This window comes from Lindgomyces ingoldianus, assembly GCF_010093535.1.
Source record: "Lindgomyces ingoldianus strain ATCC 200398 unplaced genomic scaffold BDR25scaffold_64, whole genome shotgun sequence".
NCBI classification, from domain to species: Eukaryota; Fungi; Ascomycota; class Dothideomycetes; order Pleosporales; family Lindgomycetaceae; genus Lindgomyces; species Lindgomyces ingoldianus.
This window is the reverse complement of record NW_022985225.1, coordinates 82,798-102,038: the sequence shown is the minus strand read 5'-3', so window position 1 is coordinate 102,038 and position 19,241 is coordinate 82,798. Positions and strand designations below refer to the sequence as shown.

At 44.3% G+C, this 19,241-nt stretch overlaps 6 protein-coding genes across 6 annotated transcripts; 4 read left to right on the top strand and 2 right to left on the bottom strand.

Moving 5' to 3' along the window:
• Positions 1 to 49: 49 nt before the first annotated feature.
• Positions 50 to 1,006, bottom strand: BDR25DRAFT_363217 (uncharacterized protein; the record flags this gene model as incomplete). The annotated part of the gene is made up of 9 exons (XM_033696710.1): positions 50 to 64; positions 108 to 246; positions 296 to 378; positions 431 to 532; positions 607 to 627; positions 701 to 721; positions 765 to 788; positions 832 to 937; positions 966 to 1,006. 9 exons carry the CDS (start codon positions 1,004 to 1,006, stop codon positions 50 to 52), a joined length of 552 nt encoding a protein of 183 aa, XP_033539864.1.
• A 134-nt stretch (positions 1,007 to 1,140) lies between these two features.
• Positions 1,141 to 4,394, bottom strand: BDR25DRAFT_363216 (uncharacterized protein; the record flags this gene model as incomplete). Its single annotated transcript, XM_033696709.1, has 22 exons — positions 1,141 to 1,278; positions 1,306 to 1,419; positions 1,481 to 1,496; positions 1,558 to 1,585; positions 1,638 to 1,691; positions 1,838 to 1,967; positions 2,015 to 2,202; positions 2,235 to 2,329; positions 2,365 to 2,460; positions 2,534 to 2,650; positions 2,678 to 2,808; positions 2,841 to 2,860; positions 2,956 to 3,093; positions 3,128 to 3,305; positions 3,337 to 3,352; positions 3,394 to 3,452; positions 3,496 to 3,672; positions 3,705 to 3,889; positions 3,930 to 3,973; positions 4,026 to 4,043; positions 4,175 to 4,340; positions 4,382 to 4,394. The coding sequence occupies 22 exons, from the start codon at positions 4,392 to 4,394 to the stop codon at positions 1,141 to 1,143; spliced, it is 2,121 nt and encodes a 706-aa protein (XP_033539863.1).
• A 165-nt stretch (positions 4,395 to 4,559) lies between these two features.
• Positions 4,560 to 5,744, top strand: BDR25DRAFT_273805 (uncharacterized protein). The gene has a single exon (XM_033687373.1). It carries the CDS (start codon positions 4,772 to 4,774, stop codon positions 5,633 to 5,635), a length of 864 nt encoding a protein of 287 aa, XP_033539862.1. The 5' UTR covers positions 4,560 to 4,771; the 3' UTR covers positions 5,636 to 5,744.
• A 660-nt stretch (positions 5,745 to 6,404) lies between these two features.
• BDR25DRAFT_329952 (uncharacterized protein) lies at positions 6,405 to 7,686 on the top strand (the record flags this gene model as incomplete). The annotated part of the gene is made up of 4 exons (XM_033692488.1): positions 6,405 to 6,825; positions 6,857 to 7,001; positions 7,035 to 7,401; positions 7,633 to 7,686. 4 exons carry the CDS (start codon positions 6,405 to 6,407, stop codon positions 7,684 to 7,686), a joined length of 987 nt encoding a protein of 328 aa, XP_033539861.1.
• A 489-nt stretch (positions 7,687 to 8,175) lies between these two features.
• On the top strand, positions 8,176 to 9,530 carry BDR25DRAFT_308013 (uncharacterized protein; the record flags this gene model as incomplete). Its single annotated transcript, XM_033690949.1, has 4 exons — positions 8,176 to 8,482; positions 8,535 to 8,555; positions 8,609 to 8,673; positions 8,734 to 9,530. 4 exons carry the CDS (start codon positions 8,179 to 8,181, stop codon positions 9,343 to 9,345), a joined length of 1,002 nt encoding a protein of 333 aa, XP_033539860.1. The 3' UTR covers positions 9,346 to 9,530.
• Positions 9,531 to 14,748: 5,218 nt separating this feature from the next.
• BDR25DRAFT_246658 (multidrug resistance protein) lies at positions 14,749 to 18,888 on the top strand (the record flags this gene model as incomplete). Its single annotated transcript, XM_033685935.1, has 7 exons — positions 14,749 to 15,039; positions 15,099 to 15,621; positions 15,667 to 15,763; positions 15,814 to 16,246; positions 16,293 to 17,728; positions 17,786 to 17,916; positions 17,975 to 18,888. 7 exons carry the CDS (start codon positions 14,749 to 14,751, stop codon positions 18,886 to 18,888), a joined length of 3,825 nt encoding a protein of 1,274 aa, XP_033539859.1.
• Between the last annotated feature and the right edge of the window lie 353 nt (positions 18,889 to 19,241).

Below are 19,241 nucleotides of genomic sequence, written 5' to 3'. Positions count from 1 at the left end.
AACCCGACCACACCACCCCCAAACTCCCACTAAACAAATATAAATGTGGTCACCCTTTGCCCAACTTGGGATCAGTTCATGATGCGCCGGGATGTAGACATTCCGACAATCCGGGTAGGTAGAGTATATGTGTGAACATAGGAGCGCGTGATCGACATTCTATTTTTGGTTTTGTAGGGAGTTTTTGCTCTGGGAGGTGGAGGTTTGGGAGAGTTTAGAGGGTTTGAAGAAGAAGGGTGTGAGGAGCTAATGGAGGTAGTATAGGATTAGGAGGCCAAGGAACAGACCCGCTGACATGGTTTGTCCGTTGTCGAGGCGGGAGTTTAGGACGCGGGTTTCGCTGATGTGGGAGGAATTAGGAAGCGATTTCGAAGAGATCTTACGAGATTATGAAATGAGGAGGGAAAAATAGGAAATACCTACAGTCTACTCTGTATGGACCCCCGAGCGTGACGAGGGCGACGAGGGAGAGGAGGGATTTGCCGAGCATAATGGGCACCATTCTTAGCTTTGGATGTACTTGTAGGGGATTCTTTGACGAGGGGGAGAAGCCGATGCGAGTTTAAGAGATGAGGGTGGAAAATAAAATTGGAAAGGCAAACACACTTGTATCACATCACATTTCACCTAAGGCCCTTCCCAATCCCTCTAGCGCCGTACACCGATCTAATTAGTAATAGTGGTATAGTAAAGTAAAGACTGCTGGAAGTGAAACCCCAACCTAGCCGTTCTTCGCCCTACAGCAATGAAAGCATAACTTCGACATCATAGCAGACGCAATGTCGATGCTGGCAGGGCTGATTGCCGTAAGCTAGGAGCCGAGAGTTCTACTTCTGGAAGGACTGATTGAGCAAGCAATTTTTGAGTATTAGGCGACGGATTAAGAGTGATTTCGTCCCTTGAGGTAAAATTTGTTCTTTTGAATATGGTACAATCGCTGTACACGTCCTCGCCTTCCCTCTTACCTTCGCGCTTTCCAGATCTTAGGCTTCTCCTTGTGCCTCATAGGACCCTTCCCTACCCAATTCTAAACCAACGCCACCTAAATTGCCAGCCTTCTAAGTCTCTTCTCCTATCCTAGTGTCCCTTTTCGAATTCAGGAAAGCACTAGGCCACGAACCCCCTGCCAGCCTGGATAATCTAATAATGAATCAGGAATATGAGCGCGTAGTCGAGGTCAGCGATATGAGAGTATGGAGCGATGCGGAGAAGATGGCAGAAGGAAAGTAGACTAAGGAGCAGTCCAGAAGCCATGATTATGATGTTGCGGAAGTAAAACTGGGGTTTTCAGCTACAACTAAAGACATGTTTGTCGGTAGAGATGTTAGGATAAGGTTTTATCATGGTAGTTGTGGTGGAAAATGGTGGAAGATGAGTGCAAGAAATAATGCTTTGAGCTATACCTCCACCGTTTAAAATCTACCAGAGATTGCCCAAGATTGCCTTAGATTTTTACTTAGTCTAGAGCAGCTTCATTGACGATGAGAGCGTTGAAACTCGCTCATGTTTTCTCAGAAAATACCGCACAACATAGAACACGAAATGTTGCCTTCCTACCTTCCTAAGGTCGCCCTTTCTGGGAAATCTTTCATTCCCGGTCACCGACCAAACTATTGAAACTCTTTTACTTACTGCACCCCAAATTCGGTGGTGGTGTTCTCTCACTTTATTGTGTGGATTGTCTGGTATACCTGTGCGGTCAAGCTTTGTTCACACCTTACACCCCTCCCCCCCCCCAAAAAAAAAAAAACTGTTTGGAGCAATCAAAATCAATCACCCTTATACTGCACTACTATTACTGGGCAACAACATGTCTATCAACAAGATTAATGTTAACAGTAGGGTAATTTTTGATCAGCAATTTCTTGCCGTGTATGAACTCTTCTCCGCCAAGCATTAGAGAAGCCATTTACCAGCTCCACGAGCATTTTAGTTGTCTTTAATAAGAATGATAGCCCTATTCCAGCCTTCGGAGGTGAAGGAACCGCCACAATGGGAGTGGCGTTTAATGAACCACAAGTGCAACATTACACTTGCACAGCGGGTCGTGTCGCGCCAACATCAGGGTGAAGGTGAAGGAACCATACACTTTTGGGGGCCTTGTAGATTGATAGTAAGAAAGGAAAATATCTCCCCGTCGCCTATATAGAAAGTGTGAGGTGGGTAGGCCATCTGCCCTCATTGACGCTTTGACAACTTTCACTTCAACACGTCTGTTCGCGTCTGTTCCCTACGCTCTTTTGCTACGATGACGCTATATAGTTTTGAATGTGTATTACCAACGATGTATTCAGTGCGTCTACCTTCGCGTTTAGCGATTCGAATATGTCTCATGTCTTAATTTGCGCGGGTTTGTACGATGACCTTCGTTCTGCCATCGTGAGCGAGGCTTCACACTTATGTTCAGGAGTTGCACTTGAGGATTTCTGCTCCAGGGAAATTACCCTCGGATTAGCTTTACTAAGACGAGCTCACCAGTTTCAGCAGAGCTCAGGAATTTCTACTACTGCGGTCGACAAATGTAAGTATTGACCTGTATCTTCTGAAGTTGCTGACAAGATGGTCATCCCGGTGAATAGGCTCTTTGGGTAGCTCTGGTAGAACCAGCTCGCCAGTCTCAGCGCCAGTCTCAGCGGAGTCCTCGAGTTCACTCCGCTGCGGTCGGTAAGTAGACTACCGAGGAGTGCTCATAACGGTATTTCCCAGAGCGGCATGGTCCACAACCTTAAGGCCTGGAAACTCGTAAAGACTGACACCTATCTGCGCCATTATGGCCCCAATAACATCAGCTTCCAAGCCAGCAAGCTGCTTTAAAGCATTGACGACAACATCTCCGTTACTGGCCTAGAGAACACCAACGCTCAAGTTGTGAAGGGCCCCTCAAGTAGAGAAGGATGCTAAGGTCAAGAGGGGCTCCAAAAATTCGGGGAAACCCCTAGATAATGTGTTATCTACTCAGCTCTGTAAGTTCCTCAGTTAGCCCCTTTTTAACGATAGTCGCACGAATCCTCCTGGGAGTATCGATCATATTGCCAACTCGGACATGGTCCCCAAGACCTGCAAGAAGGCGCCGTCTTACATTGTCTGTGCAGACTATGAGTGTGTTGACGATTACTATTTCGTCAACCCGCTGATTTCAAAGTACGACGAACTAATATCCTACAACGAAGATATGCTGGCGGAAGAGCCACTGGAATGGTTGCATGGTCGTATGATTTTGCACATGGAGCGCGCCCAGAGGGTGCAGCAGGCTTTCCAAATGTCACCGGTCCCATCAGTTTCCGGTCCAGAGACAGTGGTGCCGCCTATTCACGAACCGTCTATTGATATCTCAACCACATCAGAGTCAGATCTAGAAGAAGTGGTCTCACCTTTTCTTAACTGCCTTCCGACATCTTCAATGTACTTTTGGATGTGGTGAAGCCGGAAGCGCTCGCTCGGCTCCCTGCGACCTGAAAGACATTCAAGGAGCTCTGCTATCTAGCTCTATATCACCACATATCCATTTTGTACGACCTGGAGACTGATGAGGATTACAAGAATAGGAAGGAAGTGGAGCAGGAGATGGCGAGCCGCTAGACTGGGTTCATTAGCACGATTCGAAGATCCTCGGAGTGCGCTCCTCTCGTCTACTCGCTCGCGTTTATCACCGGATTGTTCTGCAATTTCAAGCTAGACTTAGACTTCCCCGGATGCTTAATTACCTGAAAAATGTCGGGAAGATCGACTTCCATGGAGGACCGCGCTTGCTGTACCCCATGATCAACGCAGGACTTGACGAGTATGTATTTCCCAACCTCAACGAGATCAAGTTGTTGAATGACATAACGTACTATATGATCAAGCAGATCATGATGAGTGAACGAAAGAATGTTGCCGAGATCTCGATCTATGGACGGTGGCATGGAATCACAAGACCCTTCCGAGACTGCTGAAGAACGTCTTGGTGTCCACTGATGGTTCTAGAGCTTTCCTCAATGTTCAAGGAGTCATTGCCAAGTAGTTAAATCCCTGAAAATCTCTACCCTTTCCGCCCTTTCGGACTATTCAGTACATGGAGAATTAGAGGGGATATTAGAGGACCCTGCTAGCTACACCATATCAAGGAATGTGTAATATGTATTTAACTTGCTGAATTAAAACGAAAGGACAAAAATTGCCGCTCCTTCTCTACCTGGTTAAAGATATCAGAGGATTGTTGAAAGAAATGTCATTATTTGTGTCGCTTACCCTTATAGGTTTAATCACATAACGTGGTCCATGCAAGCTTTTGTCCCGAGGCTTAGCGCCTACCTTTTTCCGATGTGTCTCGGCCCCACTCTTGAATCTACTCCCATTTCCTAGTCGAATTCCATCTCACAAATTGGAATCTAAAGCATACCTTGTTGAGACATTTCATTAAAGAGTGTCGGGCTTTATGGGAAGTTTAGAGCAGTATGGAAGATTTGAGGAGTCCATTGGAACTAGTATTAACGGAGAGATGGTCCAGCCTTACGGCGCTGAGTTCGGAGTCCGAGAGTCGTCGTATAAGCCGGTGACGGCGCCCGCCTTTGAAGTGTGGATTCGCTGTAGGGTAGCAGATCAGGGTCTTTGTGTTAAAGCTTCTCTCCTCTTTCTTCATTACTCTCAGACGTTAGCTTAGGAATCGTCCATTCTCTCACAGCCCTTCCTCTGTGTTTCCCTCCGCTTCCACGTCTGTTCAAAGCCTCAGAGCATTGCCCATTCCCAGAATCCAAATAACTGATCTCTCCACCCCTCCTCACGGCCAGAAATGCCGTCCCCATCCACCCTACCAACCTCCAACCTACCATCCACAATCCCAGACTCCAAGCCTCTTCCTCGAATTCTCTGCATCCACGGCGGCGGGGTCAACGCCTTAATCTTCGAGGCGCAATCCCGGTCCCTGGTTCGCCACCTTCAATACTCCTTCCGCCTTGTGTGGGTCGACGCACCGTTCTTCTGCGACCCGCACTCCGACGTCATCCACGTCTATGGTTCTTATGCACCGTTTCGGCGGTGGTTAAGATGGCTACCAGAACACCCTGAGATTGACGAAGACAGTTGTATTGAGGAGATCGGATATGCGATACGCACAGCGATGGAGGACGATGACAGGGATGGCGGGAGCGGAGAATGGGTGGGATTGATGGGGTTTAGTCAGGGGGCGAAGTTGAGTGCTAGTTTGTTGCTTGAACAGCAATCTCGAGAACATAAAGCTAAGAAAGAAGGAAAGGATTCTATTAGAGTTGGACCGATTGGGGTTCCTGGGCTGAATTGGCGGTTCGGCGTCCTTATTGCAGGCCGCGCACCGCTGAGCAATCTCAACCCTGAAGTCCAGCAGAGTCAAGCTCTTGTCTCTGCAGCGAATATTTCTGAGGGGTTTGCGTTTGTAAAAGAAGTTGATGATGAGGCGATTTTAAAGAAACCGACGATTCATGTGCATGGTATGGCAGATGCGGGATTGCATTTACATCGAAAGTTGTTGAACGAGTATTGTGAGAAGGGAACTACGACGTTGGTGGAGTGGGACGGGGCGCACAGGATTCCAATCAAGAGTAAGGATGTCAATAGGGTGATGGAGGCCTTGTATGATGTTGCGGAGAAGACGGGGGTTAAGGTCACGAGGACAGTTTGAATGACCCTAAGATTCCGGGGGATTCGCACGAATATAGTGTTGGGAGTTCTGTCTGATTCCCTAAATCGGATAGGGACTCTAAGTCTCTAAGAGTAGGTATTTTGCAAATAAAAAGATATGTTAAGATATTCTTCATCTTGCGTACCCTCTCGTTTCTGCATTAGAGCCATTTTAGCCTCAGCGAGGAAAGTCCCTCAAGAAAAGGAAGAAGAAGCTGGTTTTGTTAGAGTTGGAAACTGGTGCTCGAGTACATGACGGCCATCATCGGCGCATTGTGTACACCGTTCTCCGTCCGGACGAAAGGTTAAAAGGTAATCTCTGGTATACAATTGCATCGACAAAATACATGTCCACAAATTCAAGTGTTGGTGGACTTAAAAAAACAAGGTCGGAGTTCGATCTTTTGCACGAGTAGCTGGTCGGATCCGGGGGATTGCGAGCCTCCTACCACACGCTATTTCGTACAACCTTTTACTTTTCGGGCAAAATTGTTCCCATTGCTGTTTCTCGGATTTATTAGGTCCCTTGGGGCTGCAGTTCGTGCGGCTGAAATGCTCGCCAGACAAATTGCTAAGCCTTCGACAAAACCGCAAATCTGTGATATAAATAGGTGAAGTTTTAAAGGATGAGATCGCTCATCGTTCATCGTGCGTCTAGAGTTTATTACTTGGGAAGCCTGGTGTCGAAGCTCTTGGATGGTAATCATTATGTCTTTAGACAGTAGCCGCTCACCATTGTATTCCAGAATCACACCACGCTCTCCAGTCTCATGCTCTCTTCCACTCCAGCCACCCTCTCTCGTCCATCAATTCCTCAAACATGGACATCTCTAGCCAATATAACGGAAGCTCCAAGACAAGAGCATATTACTGTCTTTCTAACTCCGTCAACAATCAACATCCTAAGAAGAATCGTCCTAAGTGATACGATCATCTCGACGACATCTTTAATGTATTTCTACTCGATCTCCCAGAACTCTTGGAAAACCATGGCTCCGATCCCGAACCCGATGAACTACATCAACGCAACTATGAGTGGCGGAAATATTTATGTTCTCGGTAGGCTTGCATATACGTCTGAAGGAAATTGGAGTGCCATCCCAGATGTGTTGGCATACAATCCAAAGAAGAATGAATGGGAGATAGTTGCTCAGCTGCCAGCAACAGAAGCTATAGGTAGTGCAGCGCTAGGTGTATATGGGAACTAAATCATCCTAGCTAGGTGGATTGGGGGCCCTGGAGCCTGTGAGAAACAGGTACCAGGATAACGTTGACGTGGTATCGGTCTTTGAAAACTCCGTTGAGGGTTCGAAATGTTGGACGCCGCAAAGAGGATTCCCGAGGGCAGAGATCACGCCGGCGCAGCTGTAGTTGGAAACAGTATGTTATATATTGGGAAGAAGGGAACAGAGGCCAATACAACGGAAAATACCGGTGTTCATCCTTGATCCCTGCATTATCGGAGCAGGCTGGAAAGCTAGTGAGGCAAAGATACCAACAGCACGTGGAGGTGTCTCAGCAGGCGTCGCCAGAAAAAACATATACACCTTCAGTGGAGAAGGGAATTGTGAAGCCGAATCCGGACTGTTCAATCAGACGGAGGTGTACGATATCGAAACTAACAACTGGCAAAGGCTCGCCCCGGCGAAAGTGGCAAGACATGGAACGTCAGCTGTGGGTGTTAGAGGAAAGATGTATATCCCGGGTGGTGGTGTCTTGAAAGGATGTCCCATTGCTACCTTTGATGCTTTACTCCCTAACTTAATGGTATGCACGGAAACCATGAAAGAAAGAGACTGTTAGGCGGGAAGCTAAATCAACATACTCACGAGTCCAGGAATCTAAGCCAAAATAATATCGAATATCCGCGGTGTTGATTTATTTGGATTTGAACACTGTTTTGCAACGTTACAAATATGTTTGCTACCATCTACAGAAGGATATCCTCTCGAGAGCCATGTCCTGTAACATAGGCATGTACGCTCTGACGTAGGATAGGAGGGAGAACGAGATGTTTTAAATTCCGGCAAGACGTCAGCCAGGCGGGCCTAGACTGCGTAGGCATAGTGTGTTGTAAGTGTCATTGCTTTCGGAAAGCCTTTCATTCAAATGATTGAGGCTGTGGATTGGCCTGTGCGTTTTCGCCCCCAAGTCCTCAGCATTCTGTCCAACCAGCACCCGCAGTTTACCAGAAATCCCCAACACATATGACAGCTAAGCATTTACTCCTTCCGTTGATTGAATCTTTCGAAACCACATACTCCCCCAACTCGATTTCTCATAATCTGTGGGCATCTATTCACTATAAATTAGTAGTGTGAGTGCAAGCAACCTAGTCACATCTCTTCTATCCAGGTTCAGCATTATCGCGCTCCAGTCAAGTAGGCTTTACTCAATGGGGCAAGACAACTGAAGTAAGATTGAGCATGAACATGGAACTGGGATGATACGGTTCCGCCCCCTGGCAGCCTTGCCCTCGAAGGATTCAAGAGCTATTCAAAGCAGAGTAATCCCCCTTAGCGGCGTGTTTTGCTGTGGCACCCAATGTCCCCTTCCACTCTCAACGCCTTTAAACCCTCTGTTCTCCATTGGTTTGGCTCCACACTGCATTACACCATGTTGTTCATAATTCTCCCTGTGTTTCTCTTATCTTCGGCTTCGCTAGCATCCGCTGAAGTAGCCACCGACTACTGGTGGAGCTACCCTCCAGACGTCAATTCCTCCACCGGATACAATCCAGATTTTGAGGTTTGTGGCACCTCTTGTGCAGAATGCGCCGAAGACGCCAAAAGGTGCCACGCCGATGCATTCTCCAACATTTGTTACGAGCCAGCAAAACAAGAGACTTGTGAGTTGATTTGCACGACCGCTTTGGAGCCAATTGCTGATCATTGCCTCAGGCTGCAATGATTATTATGGCAGTACGCAAGAGTTTCTCAGATACAGTTCGGTTGCATTACCTAACTTGAAGCAGCCGCGTGTATCGAAGGGTTCTACTGCGCATACGATAATGCAGAGGTAGCATGGTGTTGTGAAAATGTATGTTTCTACTCCGTACGCCTACTTTACATGAAGGCTAGGACTGAGGACGGTTACTAGGGCACGAACATAGAGGATTGTGGAAGCCTCCTTGAAGTCGAGCTGAAAACCACGGCAAGAGCCGCGCCTACCACCATCGTAGTCACAAGCATCTTCGTCCCTCCACCAACCGCTTCTACCGATTCCAGAGTCAGTAGGCCGATGCGGACACAACCTCCTAGTTTAATGGGAAACTCCATGAGCCACAACAATGGAACAACCGCATCGTCCGAGCTATCCACTGGAGCTATAGTTGGAATTTCTGTTGGTGTTATTGGCGGAATGGGCGCTGTGATTGCGATTGTTGTTTTCTTCATTCTCCGTCGACGACGAAATACGAAGTACATTCCGGTCGGAAGCCATCCAGCACCAAATGCAACTTGGGTTGGCCAACACACCTCCCCAGCTGCAGCACATACGGCGTACGAACCCTTTAAGAGTGGGGTGCACTCTTACGACTATCAGCAACCGTTGATAACATCTGCTCAACCATCCGTTCCAGCCACTCCTTACCAAGATAGTGCCATTACACACGGTCCTTCATATTCTGGTCAGCATGAAGCCGTGGCTGCACCTTCACATACCCCCCCTGTGACTTTGGCAGCTCATGAACTGCCCGAACATATTCAATAATAACGGTAACAGGTTAGAGTGAGGTACAATATGTAGGGTGGAGACTTGGTTAACTCGCATGCACGGTTGGTCTTTTTTGTTGCCTTCAACGGTGGTTGAAATAGTCTAGATTTCTTCAATTTAAACCGGGTGACCCTCTTAATACTTAACGATTGGAAGAACTTGGAGGGTTAGTCTCATCTTTGCATAAATATTGTAAGACCTATACCAATTCGTTTGGTGCTTGGTGTTTTCAAGCAGTTGGGTCACTAGAATCAATTTCTACGTGGGTACTGCTTCTAGATTCTCTTTTTTCTTGGTCTGATGAGCCACCTCGAAGTCCTTGCTCTAGTAACAGTCTGTCGGCTATGAATGATATTACACGGTGAACATGGGTACCCTTCTGAATTAATTTTGGACGGTATATTTGTTTCCCATGAGCCTTACTAAGCTACGTGAGTAGAGTCTACCACAGGATGAGTGGCATATTATCTCCACAATGGATTGACTGAAATATACTAAAGCCAGGTAGGAGTGATCTAAAGTAGCTTTCGATCATCCGGGTCATCAACTTCACTTCTACATCTCGAACTTGAACATCATCTACCTCAATCGAGCCAGCGTGGCCAACAGTACGTAGTACGTTACGTTTGAGCTTTTCTCTGCCAGTAACTTCTTAATTTAGTAGTACTTTTGTACGTAAGCAGTGAATTAATTAGCAAGTACGTAATGTAACAGTAACTTCTTAAAATTCTTATACTTTTGTACTTTTTATAAGAAGTTTTATTAGTCTAGGTTAAAATTATTCTAGGAGAAGCTTTTTAGCCTAGATAAAGTCCCCTAAAGTAGTTAATTTACTCTCTACAGCCCTATAACATAACTAGTTCTTTTAGAGCTACAGAGCCTTAATTATATAACCTACTAAGTAGTTTTTATTAATTATAACTATTCTTCTGCCTCTAAAGAAGGCTCTCTTACAGTTGTAGCTTATTAAGAGTATACAGAAGAAATTAAGGGTAATTTTAAAAAGCGTAGGGTAAAAGTAACAACTAACTTTAAGCTACTAAGTAAAAAGTAATTAAAATAGTAGAGATCCCTTTTTAGCTATAAAAAGGTTTTTAATATAGCTATTATAGTATTATTAAAGCTCTATTATTTTCTACTGTTTTTTGTATAACCTTAAGCCTATAAAAAGGCTTATGTTAATAAAGAAAGTTTACTTATAGCTCTTATTATAATACTTGCTACTAGAGAGCTTACACTAGTAAGGTTATAAATTCTTTTTTTTCTTATTACTTTTTATTTTCTTATTAATATAGTCTTAAAAAACTGCCTTTATTAAAGCCTTAGCTTACTTATGCTATACTAGGTGCTTACACTAGTAGTCTTTAAACTAAACAAGTTGTAATTAGGGGTTAAAAATAGTTGCAATAGCGCAGTATAATATAGGTAAATCTATAACAATCTTTTTCTAGTATAAGGTTAGCTTTTAGATCCTAAACATAACACTATTTTTAAAGTAGTAATTATTACTTTTACCTTTAAGCTCCTCCTCTATCTTTGTAAGCTTTGTATACAGGTGCTAGAGGTTAACTATAGTTATCTAGATAGAGCTGTACTTGCTGTTGCCCTTAAGTCTTTTTATTATAAAGTAAAAAAACTAAAGAAACTTAATAAAATAATTAACCTTCTTTTACTTTTCTTTAAAGATAGTTTTATAGAAGGTAGCAGCTATTAATATATTAGCACTTTATTATTTACATAGAAACTTACTAATAGGCTTTTTTAACTTATAGCAATGTAAAAGCATAAGATATACGCTGTGCTAGTGTACTCTACTGTCCTAGATAAGATTAAGAGTGCTAAAACTCTAAAAAAAATTATTAGCTAAAAGTAAAGCCTAAAAAGTTATAAAGGCTAATTATTATTTATAAGATGCTAGCACTATGTTAACAAAGTTATGCAACTTGCCTACAACACTCTACTGTTAGTATAGCTTAAATTAATTATCTAGAGCAGCTTAGGCTAAAGCTTTTTTAAAAGTAGAAACTCCCTAGCTGTATATAACTACCTTAATAATAATTTAAATTATATAGCTAGCACAGCAGATATAGTGTTTAGTAGTAAGAGGTAAGTAAAGCTTTTTAGCTAAAGTTATAATAGTCTCTATGTTATTATTTAACATATTATTAGTAACATAGTAATAAAATTTAAACATAATTTTATAGTCCTTAAGCACTTTAACAATCTCTAGCGCTTAATTCTCCCTAGTGTGGTCTCTGTATAGATTGTTAAAGCTAATAAGAAGGTCTCTATGCTAGTAGTTAGCATCTGTGTAGAGGATGTTAGTGTTATAGTTTTAATTTTTACACTAACACAGCTAGGCTAAGGTTTTGCTAGTACATACTAAAAAAATAAGCTACTACCCCTAAGTAGGATAAGTAGTTTAGAGAAGTTTATATATTAACACTTAGCGTAATTTTACTATAGGCTAATCTTAGTATTATTTAAATCTCCTGCTTCTAGCGCACTAGACTGTTCTAGATATAGGTTAAGAGCGTAGTGTAGAAAGATAGTATAGCGTTAAGAAGGTTAGCATAGTTCTAAGTAAGTACTCTATAAGTTTTAGCTAAAGATGCGTTTCTAAAGGTTTAATTCTAAAAAATAACTTAGTTTATTACTACAGCTTAAAAAGCTTTTTTCTGCTAAGCTTTATAAAAAATAATTTTTATAAATCTAGCTACTTTTATTACAGCTTTAAAAAAATTAGTAAAAAGCCTTAAGCTATTAAGTAGAAGATCTCTACTAGCATTAATTTTATGCTTTTTCTAAAAATAAGAGATAATATAATTATAACTACTAATAATTTTTGCAGCTCTATGTTGCCCTTAGAGGTGACATCTTTTACAAAGCCACACTTTAAGAATAGTGCTATTATTGTCCTTATACACTAAATCCTCTCTATAACACTAGACCTAGAAGATAGGACAATTGCTATAAAGTTAACTTTTATGCTTTACTTAATAGCTAAGTTTCTCTAGCACTAGCTTCTTCTTTTCTAGCTAAATATTATTCTACTCTATTATAAAAAAGGCTTTAGAGTTAAGGTGCGCGTCTACTTAAAAATTATAAAAGAATACATCTTTGCCTAGGGCTAGAGTTAAGGTTAAGGGCACTAATAACTCTAAAAGAGCTAACTTTAATTTAGTAAGATAATAAAAGCTAGTGTAATAAAGTACCTTAGCTTATTAAGACAACTTTAATAAGTAAAAGGATTAAAATAAGGCTGTACGCCTGCTATAATAAAGGAATTAAGACATCTAGCTTATTATAATAATTAATAAAATAAAAAGCTTTTCTAGGGCAAAAGTTAACTATTTTTATAAAAGGCCACTTAGCACACTAATTAGGCTACTATGCTATAAAATGTAGAGTTTTATTTAATTATTACTTTAAAACATAACTTTAAATAAAGCTCCTAACGTAATAGCTAATAGAGTCTAAAAACAAGAGGGAAATCTCCTAAAATATAACCTCTCTGACCTGTACTACAGTACGTACTTGGCAATTTACTGTACAAAAGTTACGTCTTACATTTTGACTACTTTTGTACGCCTCACGTGATTACTACGTTCACGTAGTTACGTTACGTACTACGGACTGTTGGCCACGCTGAATCGAGCACAGGTACCTAAAGTCACGGTATATTGGCATTATCGACATGGCTATGGTCAAGAAGCCCGTTTCGGGTTCACTGTGGCTCAGTTGGAAAACATCATGCAGGTAGAACATGCAAAGAATTAGAAGATTTCTTTCTACGTCGAACTTATAGGACGGAGCGCACCAGGTCCAGGTGTTACAATGTCCTACAGCTAATGCACCACGTAGGAACCATCTTCGCATTCGTCTAAGTTTTAACGTCTAGATTTGCGCACGGACGAAGTTACTTCCTGGTTCACCGAAGCCGCAGTGACGAAACCAAGAGACAACATGACCTCAGGAAGATTTAAAAAAAAGAGGAGTTTCTTTCTTACGCTCTTCATTGTCAGATACTTCACAACGCAACCTTAAGCATTCACGAAGTTTACCCTAGCTCTCCAAATCTCCAACAATATCAACCATGCAGAATGAGTAGGGCCAAGGCGTTTTCCCGCACTGTCAGCAAGTCCAAGGTTTCCCAGACGGCGGAACAAAGTGCACCACAAGACCTCGAGGAAAATCTCCTTAACAACGTAAATTCTATACCTTATTCTCTTATTAGTTTTCATATTAACTTCAAACTAAGGCCCATAACGCTGGAAGTGGTATTGGCTGCCAAACCCATGCAAAAGACCGAGGTGCCGCATCTAGATTCCCTTTTGGAGATTAGAAAGCTGTCCCTGAGAAGCTCGAATGTGTTCTTCCTACTGGAAAGCAGGGTGATCTGTATATGAAGCAATGGGAAATATATGGGGATTTCAAAGGATGGTGTGATATAGAGCCCCGAAATTCGTCCAATAAAGGATAATGTTTAAGAGATCATATTTGATCTATATGTTCTGTGATTTGTCTCTTCCTGATACAAAATGTGAGTTGGGATCTCATAACTAGCAGCCGCTCAAACATTGTCAACACTCGAAGTCTTTTTGAGGGACATGTTAGCACATATAACGGAACAACAGGCCCATTATAGACAAACGTTCGAGATATTGAATATGTCCTGTCAATGTTCTTAATAGGCACAGATATAGCGCAAGTACTCTCCAGCCAAAATGAAGATACACATCCAACAGGTTTATGGCACAGAGATCGACTCGAAAAGGAAGGCTGCGGGACTTAGACATGTGATCGGGCCGCATCAACCGACTCGGCGGCATCGACAACCGACTTGCCGACCTTCTTCCTTGGTTTCCTCATTTCTTTCTCTTCAACTCAGGTCTTCTGGAATAGGCTTAGGTTCAGTCTTGAGTTTTGCCGCAGTCTTGCAGCGTTTCACTCACTAAGACATGTCGTCGTCATTGAAGAACGCGAATTTCAGGCATCACACGATAGTGAAAATGTCTCCCGAGCCAAGCAGCCACATTCGCGCGTTTCTCGTATCGCATTTGCACAGCGCAAGGCGTCGCCAATAATGGTCTGCTCAGCTCCGGTAATAATAGGATCACGGTCTCAACACCGCGCAATTTGCAAACGTGGTCGCTTGTGGTGGCTCATACTTGCCTCGAGGGCTGATAGGCGCTATATAATGTCCTGTATACCGGAATTTCTTCGAACAGTTCCGTTAGGGTGTCTGATTATTTTTCATAGGCATTAGATAAGTTTCTTTGTTTTCCAATCACTTTGCCCAGTACCTTTGAATTCGCCATGGGCAGCAAACCGCTAGAGACAGACGTCATTCTAACCACTGCAGAGCATGCTAGCCAAACAAAATATGCATCTGTGGAGATGGAAAACGCTAAAGAGGAAGGAGAGAAGGAGGAGAAGGAGGAAACGGTATCTCCGATGAGAGCATATCTTAAGCTCTGGTCCTTTGCATCTCCGCTTGACATACTCCTTCGGGGTATTGGCGCGCTCGCGGCTGCAGGCAGTGGAACGGCTGAACCCTTAATGGCTATCATTTTTGGCAAGCTCGTGGATCTCTTTAACGGCGACCTACCTATATCCCCAGAGGAGTTTCGATCGAAAGTCAATGAGAATGCGCTCTACTTCGTGTACTTGTTCGTCGGAAAGTTTGTAGTAAGTCCTTGTTCAATAGTTGTGTTTACTCTTGACGAACATTTTATAACAACATCCAGTTGGTGTACATTGGGGCTACCTGTTTCAGTATCACATCCTCAAGAATGACGGCGAAGATTCGGCTTCGGTACCTTAGAACAGTGCTACACCAGCCGATATCCTACTTTGATAAAACCGCACCAGGCACTATTGCTACCAGTCTGGCTAATGACACTAATATCGTCCAAGTAGGATTAGCTGAAAAGCTTGGAATTATTTGTCAGGTTATCTCAATGATTCTCAGTTCCTTTGTGATTGCATTCACGAAGAACTGGAAGCTCACCCTTGTCACTGCTACCATTGTTCCTTACATGGTCATGTCCACTATGATCTTCGGTGCACTCAGTACGCAAACGGAGTCGAAGGGGAATGAAATACTGGATACTGCCGCAGGTGTTGCTGAAGAAGCCCTCAGTAGTATACTCAATATTACTGCTATGGGAGCAAGCGAGAAAATGGTGCGTCGGTTCGATGAGTACCTGAGGAAATCTTCAACATTCTTGAAAAGGATTGGTCCATACATGGCTGGGATCTACGGCAATAGTAAGTTCAGTGTATCTCGAGTGCTGAAAATGTTAACAAATATAGTGTTTTTTGCAATGAACGCCGGGTACGCACTTGCTCTGTTCTATGGTGTGAAGCTTGTCTCTAAGGGCGAGGTCACTTCTGGAGGAACTATTGTTGTGTCAGTCCAACTCTTGTGATTCCAATGCTGTCATACTTACCGCGAGATAGTGTCTTGTTCTGTATGATTATGGCATCTAGTGCTATGGGTTTCATTGCCCCTCTGATACCCGATTTCTCGAAAGCCGCCGCTTCTGCGGCGCAAATCATCAAAATGATAGGAGACCCGAAAGAAGGTAAAAAGCTGAAGCCTGATAGCTCAGGAGTTAAACTTGATAATTTGCACGGAGAATTGGAGCTGAAGGACCTATCGTTTACATATCCGGAGCGACCAACAGTCACTGTCTTGGACAATATAAACCTGCGGATTCCAGCTAATAAAGTCACTGCAATTGTTGGTCATAGTGGAAGTGGGAAGAGCACCGTCGTCGGCCTTGTCGAGCAATGGTATGGAGCTAGCAAAGGTTCTATTCTCATCGATGGCCACGACATTAACAACTTAGACTTGCAATGGTGGAGGAGTCAGATTGGCTTGGTGCAACAGGTGAGCCATTCCTCTTTGTTCAATCGGTTTTGACTAACATGGACAGGAACCAATGCTGTTCAATGACACAATTTACCAGAACGTGCTCAATGGGTTGCGAGGAGCCCAGTACAATAAGCTCTCTGATTCCAACAAACGGGAGCTCGTGATTGAAGCCTGTAAACAAGCAAATGCCCATAATTTCATTGAATTATTGCCGAACGGGTACGACACGCCGGCGGGAGAACGTGCTGGCCTCCTTAGCGGCGGACAAAAGCAACGCATAGCTATTGCGCGGAGTATCGTGTCTAACCCTACGATACTTCTCTTAGACGAAGCCACCTCATCCCTCGACTCGGAATCCGAAAGGGCAGTCTCAATCGCGCTGGAAAAAGCTTCGAGGGGTAAAACCACAATTATAATTGCTCATAAACTCTCGACAGTCGTCAGCGCCGACAACATTGTAGTCCTTAGTAAGGGAGTTGTTGTGGAGCAAGGGACGCATGCAGAACTACTTGCTTTGGGCGGGCACTATTGCCGTCTACTCCAAGCACAAGGAAACTCTGAAGAAAGCTCGGGACGAGAGACTCCGATTGAAGAAGAGCAGATTTCCAAAGCCGTATCGCGGAAGCCAACACATCGGTCGACGAAGGCAACGCTGACGGATATGGCAGCGGATATAAAATCGCCACTGGAATCAGAAAAAATAAGTCGTCGCTACAGCATACTCTATTGCATGTACAAGATTTATTCAGAGCATCCGTCTCTGATATGGCCTAGCGTTCTGGGCTTTGTAGCAGCCTTGGTCGGTGGCGCCGCATTCCCTCTTCAAGCCGTGCTCTTCTCGCGATTGGTCACCGTTTTCGAGGCTCAAGGACATGAACTGGAACGCAGAGGTAACTTTTGGGCTTTGATGTTCTTCGTCCTAGGTCTTACCCAAATCGTGGCATATTTTATTCTCTTCTACTTCTTGGGTATTGTTGGAGCAAGACTGGGCAGGATCTATAGACGACAGTATCTCCGTTCAATGCTCCAACAAGACATCGGGTTTTTCCAAGCTGGAGGCAACACATCTGGAGGATTAACGGCCCTGCTATCTGCCGACGGGTACGATCTCACGATGCTTTTCGCCTCTAACTCCGGCCTCATTCTCGTCTTCGTAACGGATCTCCTTAGCTGCTGCATACTTGCTATTGCTGTGTATTGGAAGATGGCTTTGGTTGCTATTTTCGGATGCCTCCCACCGCTCCTTGCGTCTGGTTTCCTTCGAATGAGGATGGACTTGACAGCGCAAGACAGATGTGCACACTCATTTTTGGAGAGTGCGAGATACAGCACTGAGGTTGTTTCAGCGATTCGCACAGTCTCCAGCTTGACGATGGAAGACAAGGTGGAGAGCATGTATCATCAAAAGTTGCAAGCGGCGACGACTACCTCGACGAGGAGAATGTTGTTCCAGATGGCACTGTACTCGTTGTCTGATACTTTGGCTCTTGCGGGTAAGTGTCGCATTCGTCTGTGAACCCCAAGGTCTTGATTGATTTAGAAACAAATAGCAAGTGCGATGGCATTCTGGTACGGAGGCCGACTCATCTCTTATGGAGAACTCTCGACCACAAAGTACTTCATTATCTTCTCTGCGGTCATCTTTGGTGGTCAATCTGCTGGCTTTATGTTTGGTTTTACGAGCAGTAGGTACCACTTTTGGCCCTTGGTAGCCCAAGTTCAGAGACTAATAACTTTCAACAGGTACCAACAAGGCCCACGCGGCAATGAACCGCATTCTGTTCCTCACTCACTCGAAGCCACCTATCAACTCATCCACAGGTGTTGACCCCAAATCCTCACCAGTACCTGCGGATACTCCTACCGTTGAATTCCGGGACGTGAATTTCCGATATCCGTCTCGACCCACCGTTCCTGTCCTCCGCGGTCTATCCTTGTCTGTTGCACGTGGCTCTCATGTATGTGTCGTGGGGCCAAGTGGGTGCGGCAAGTCCACAGTAGTCGCTCTTCTAGAGCGTTTTTACGACCTTCAGAGCACCTCCGGCGATGACCAGTATCACAACTCAGGGGAAATATGCGTGTATGGCCGACCGATTGCAGAATGGGACATCACGAAGCTTCGCAATATGATGGGCCTCGTTGCGCAAGATACCACCCTTTACCAAGGCACGATTCGAGAAAACGTTCTCATAGGAATTGACGAGAGCAAGCTTGATTCGGAAGAAATCGAATCACGAATCGACACGGCATGTAAGCAGGCAAACATTCGCGATTTCATCGTTTCCCTGCCACAAGGATATGCGACGGATATTGGAGCTAGAGGTGTCGCGCTTTCCGGAGGTCAGAGGCAACGACTTGCCCTTGCGCGGTGCCTTATTAGCAACCCCGATATTCTCCTCTTGGATGAAGCAACAAGCGCGCTTGACCCAGAGAGCGAAAAGGCCGTTCGAGAGGCGCTCGCCCAGACACAGAAAGAGAGAGAAGGGTTGACCGTGATAAGCGTTACTCACCAAGTCGAAAGCATGCGCGATGCCGATTGGGTGTTCGTAGTTGACAAGGGGACAGTTGTGGAAGAAGGTAGGTGGGATAGTTTGATGTCGAGGAAAGGGAGGCTTTGGGGAATGGTTGTCCAAGGAGAGGTGAAGGGTGAGGCGTGAGAGGAAATGCTTGTAATCTCTTTTAAATGGTATACCCCATTAAGGACTTAATTTGAAACTTTAATTGTTTGCCAACGTGGAGTTACTCTCGAGTCAGCTCGTAAAGGACATAAAAGCTTTCGCATGAACGTGTCATTTCCATCACCCTCTCCATCATCACTATTGCCGCAACATGTCAAACAGTAGGACGCATCCCGGGTCATGAGAGACAAGCTGGATGAGGTGGCAAGTTGTTGCCTAGGGCGCGGTGATGTTTCTGTGGTGTTGCGGTCGGGAGGCCCACTTTTATTTAAGCTTCTTTGATTGACCAATAAGGAATGGGACTCTGGAACGCTGAGGGCACTTCACACCAA

Coding starts and splice junctions, on each gene's coding strand:
- BDR25DRAFT_273805 (XM_033687373.1), top strand. CDS start 4,772: ATGCCGTCCCCATCCACCCTACCAACCTCCAACCTACCATCCACAATC.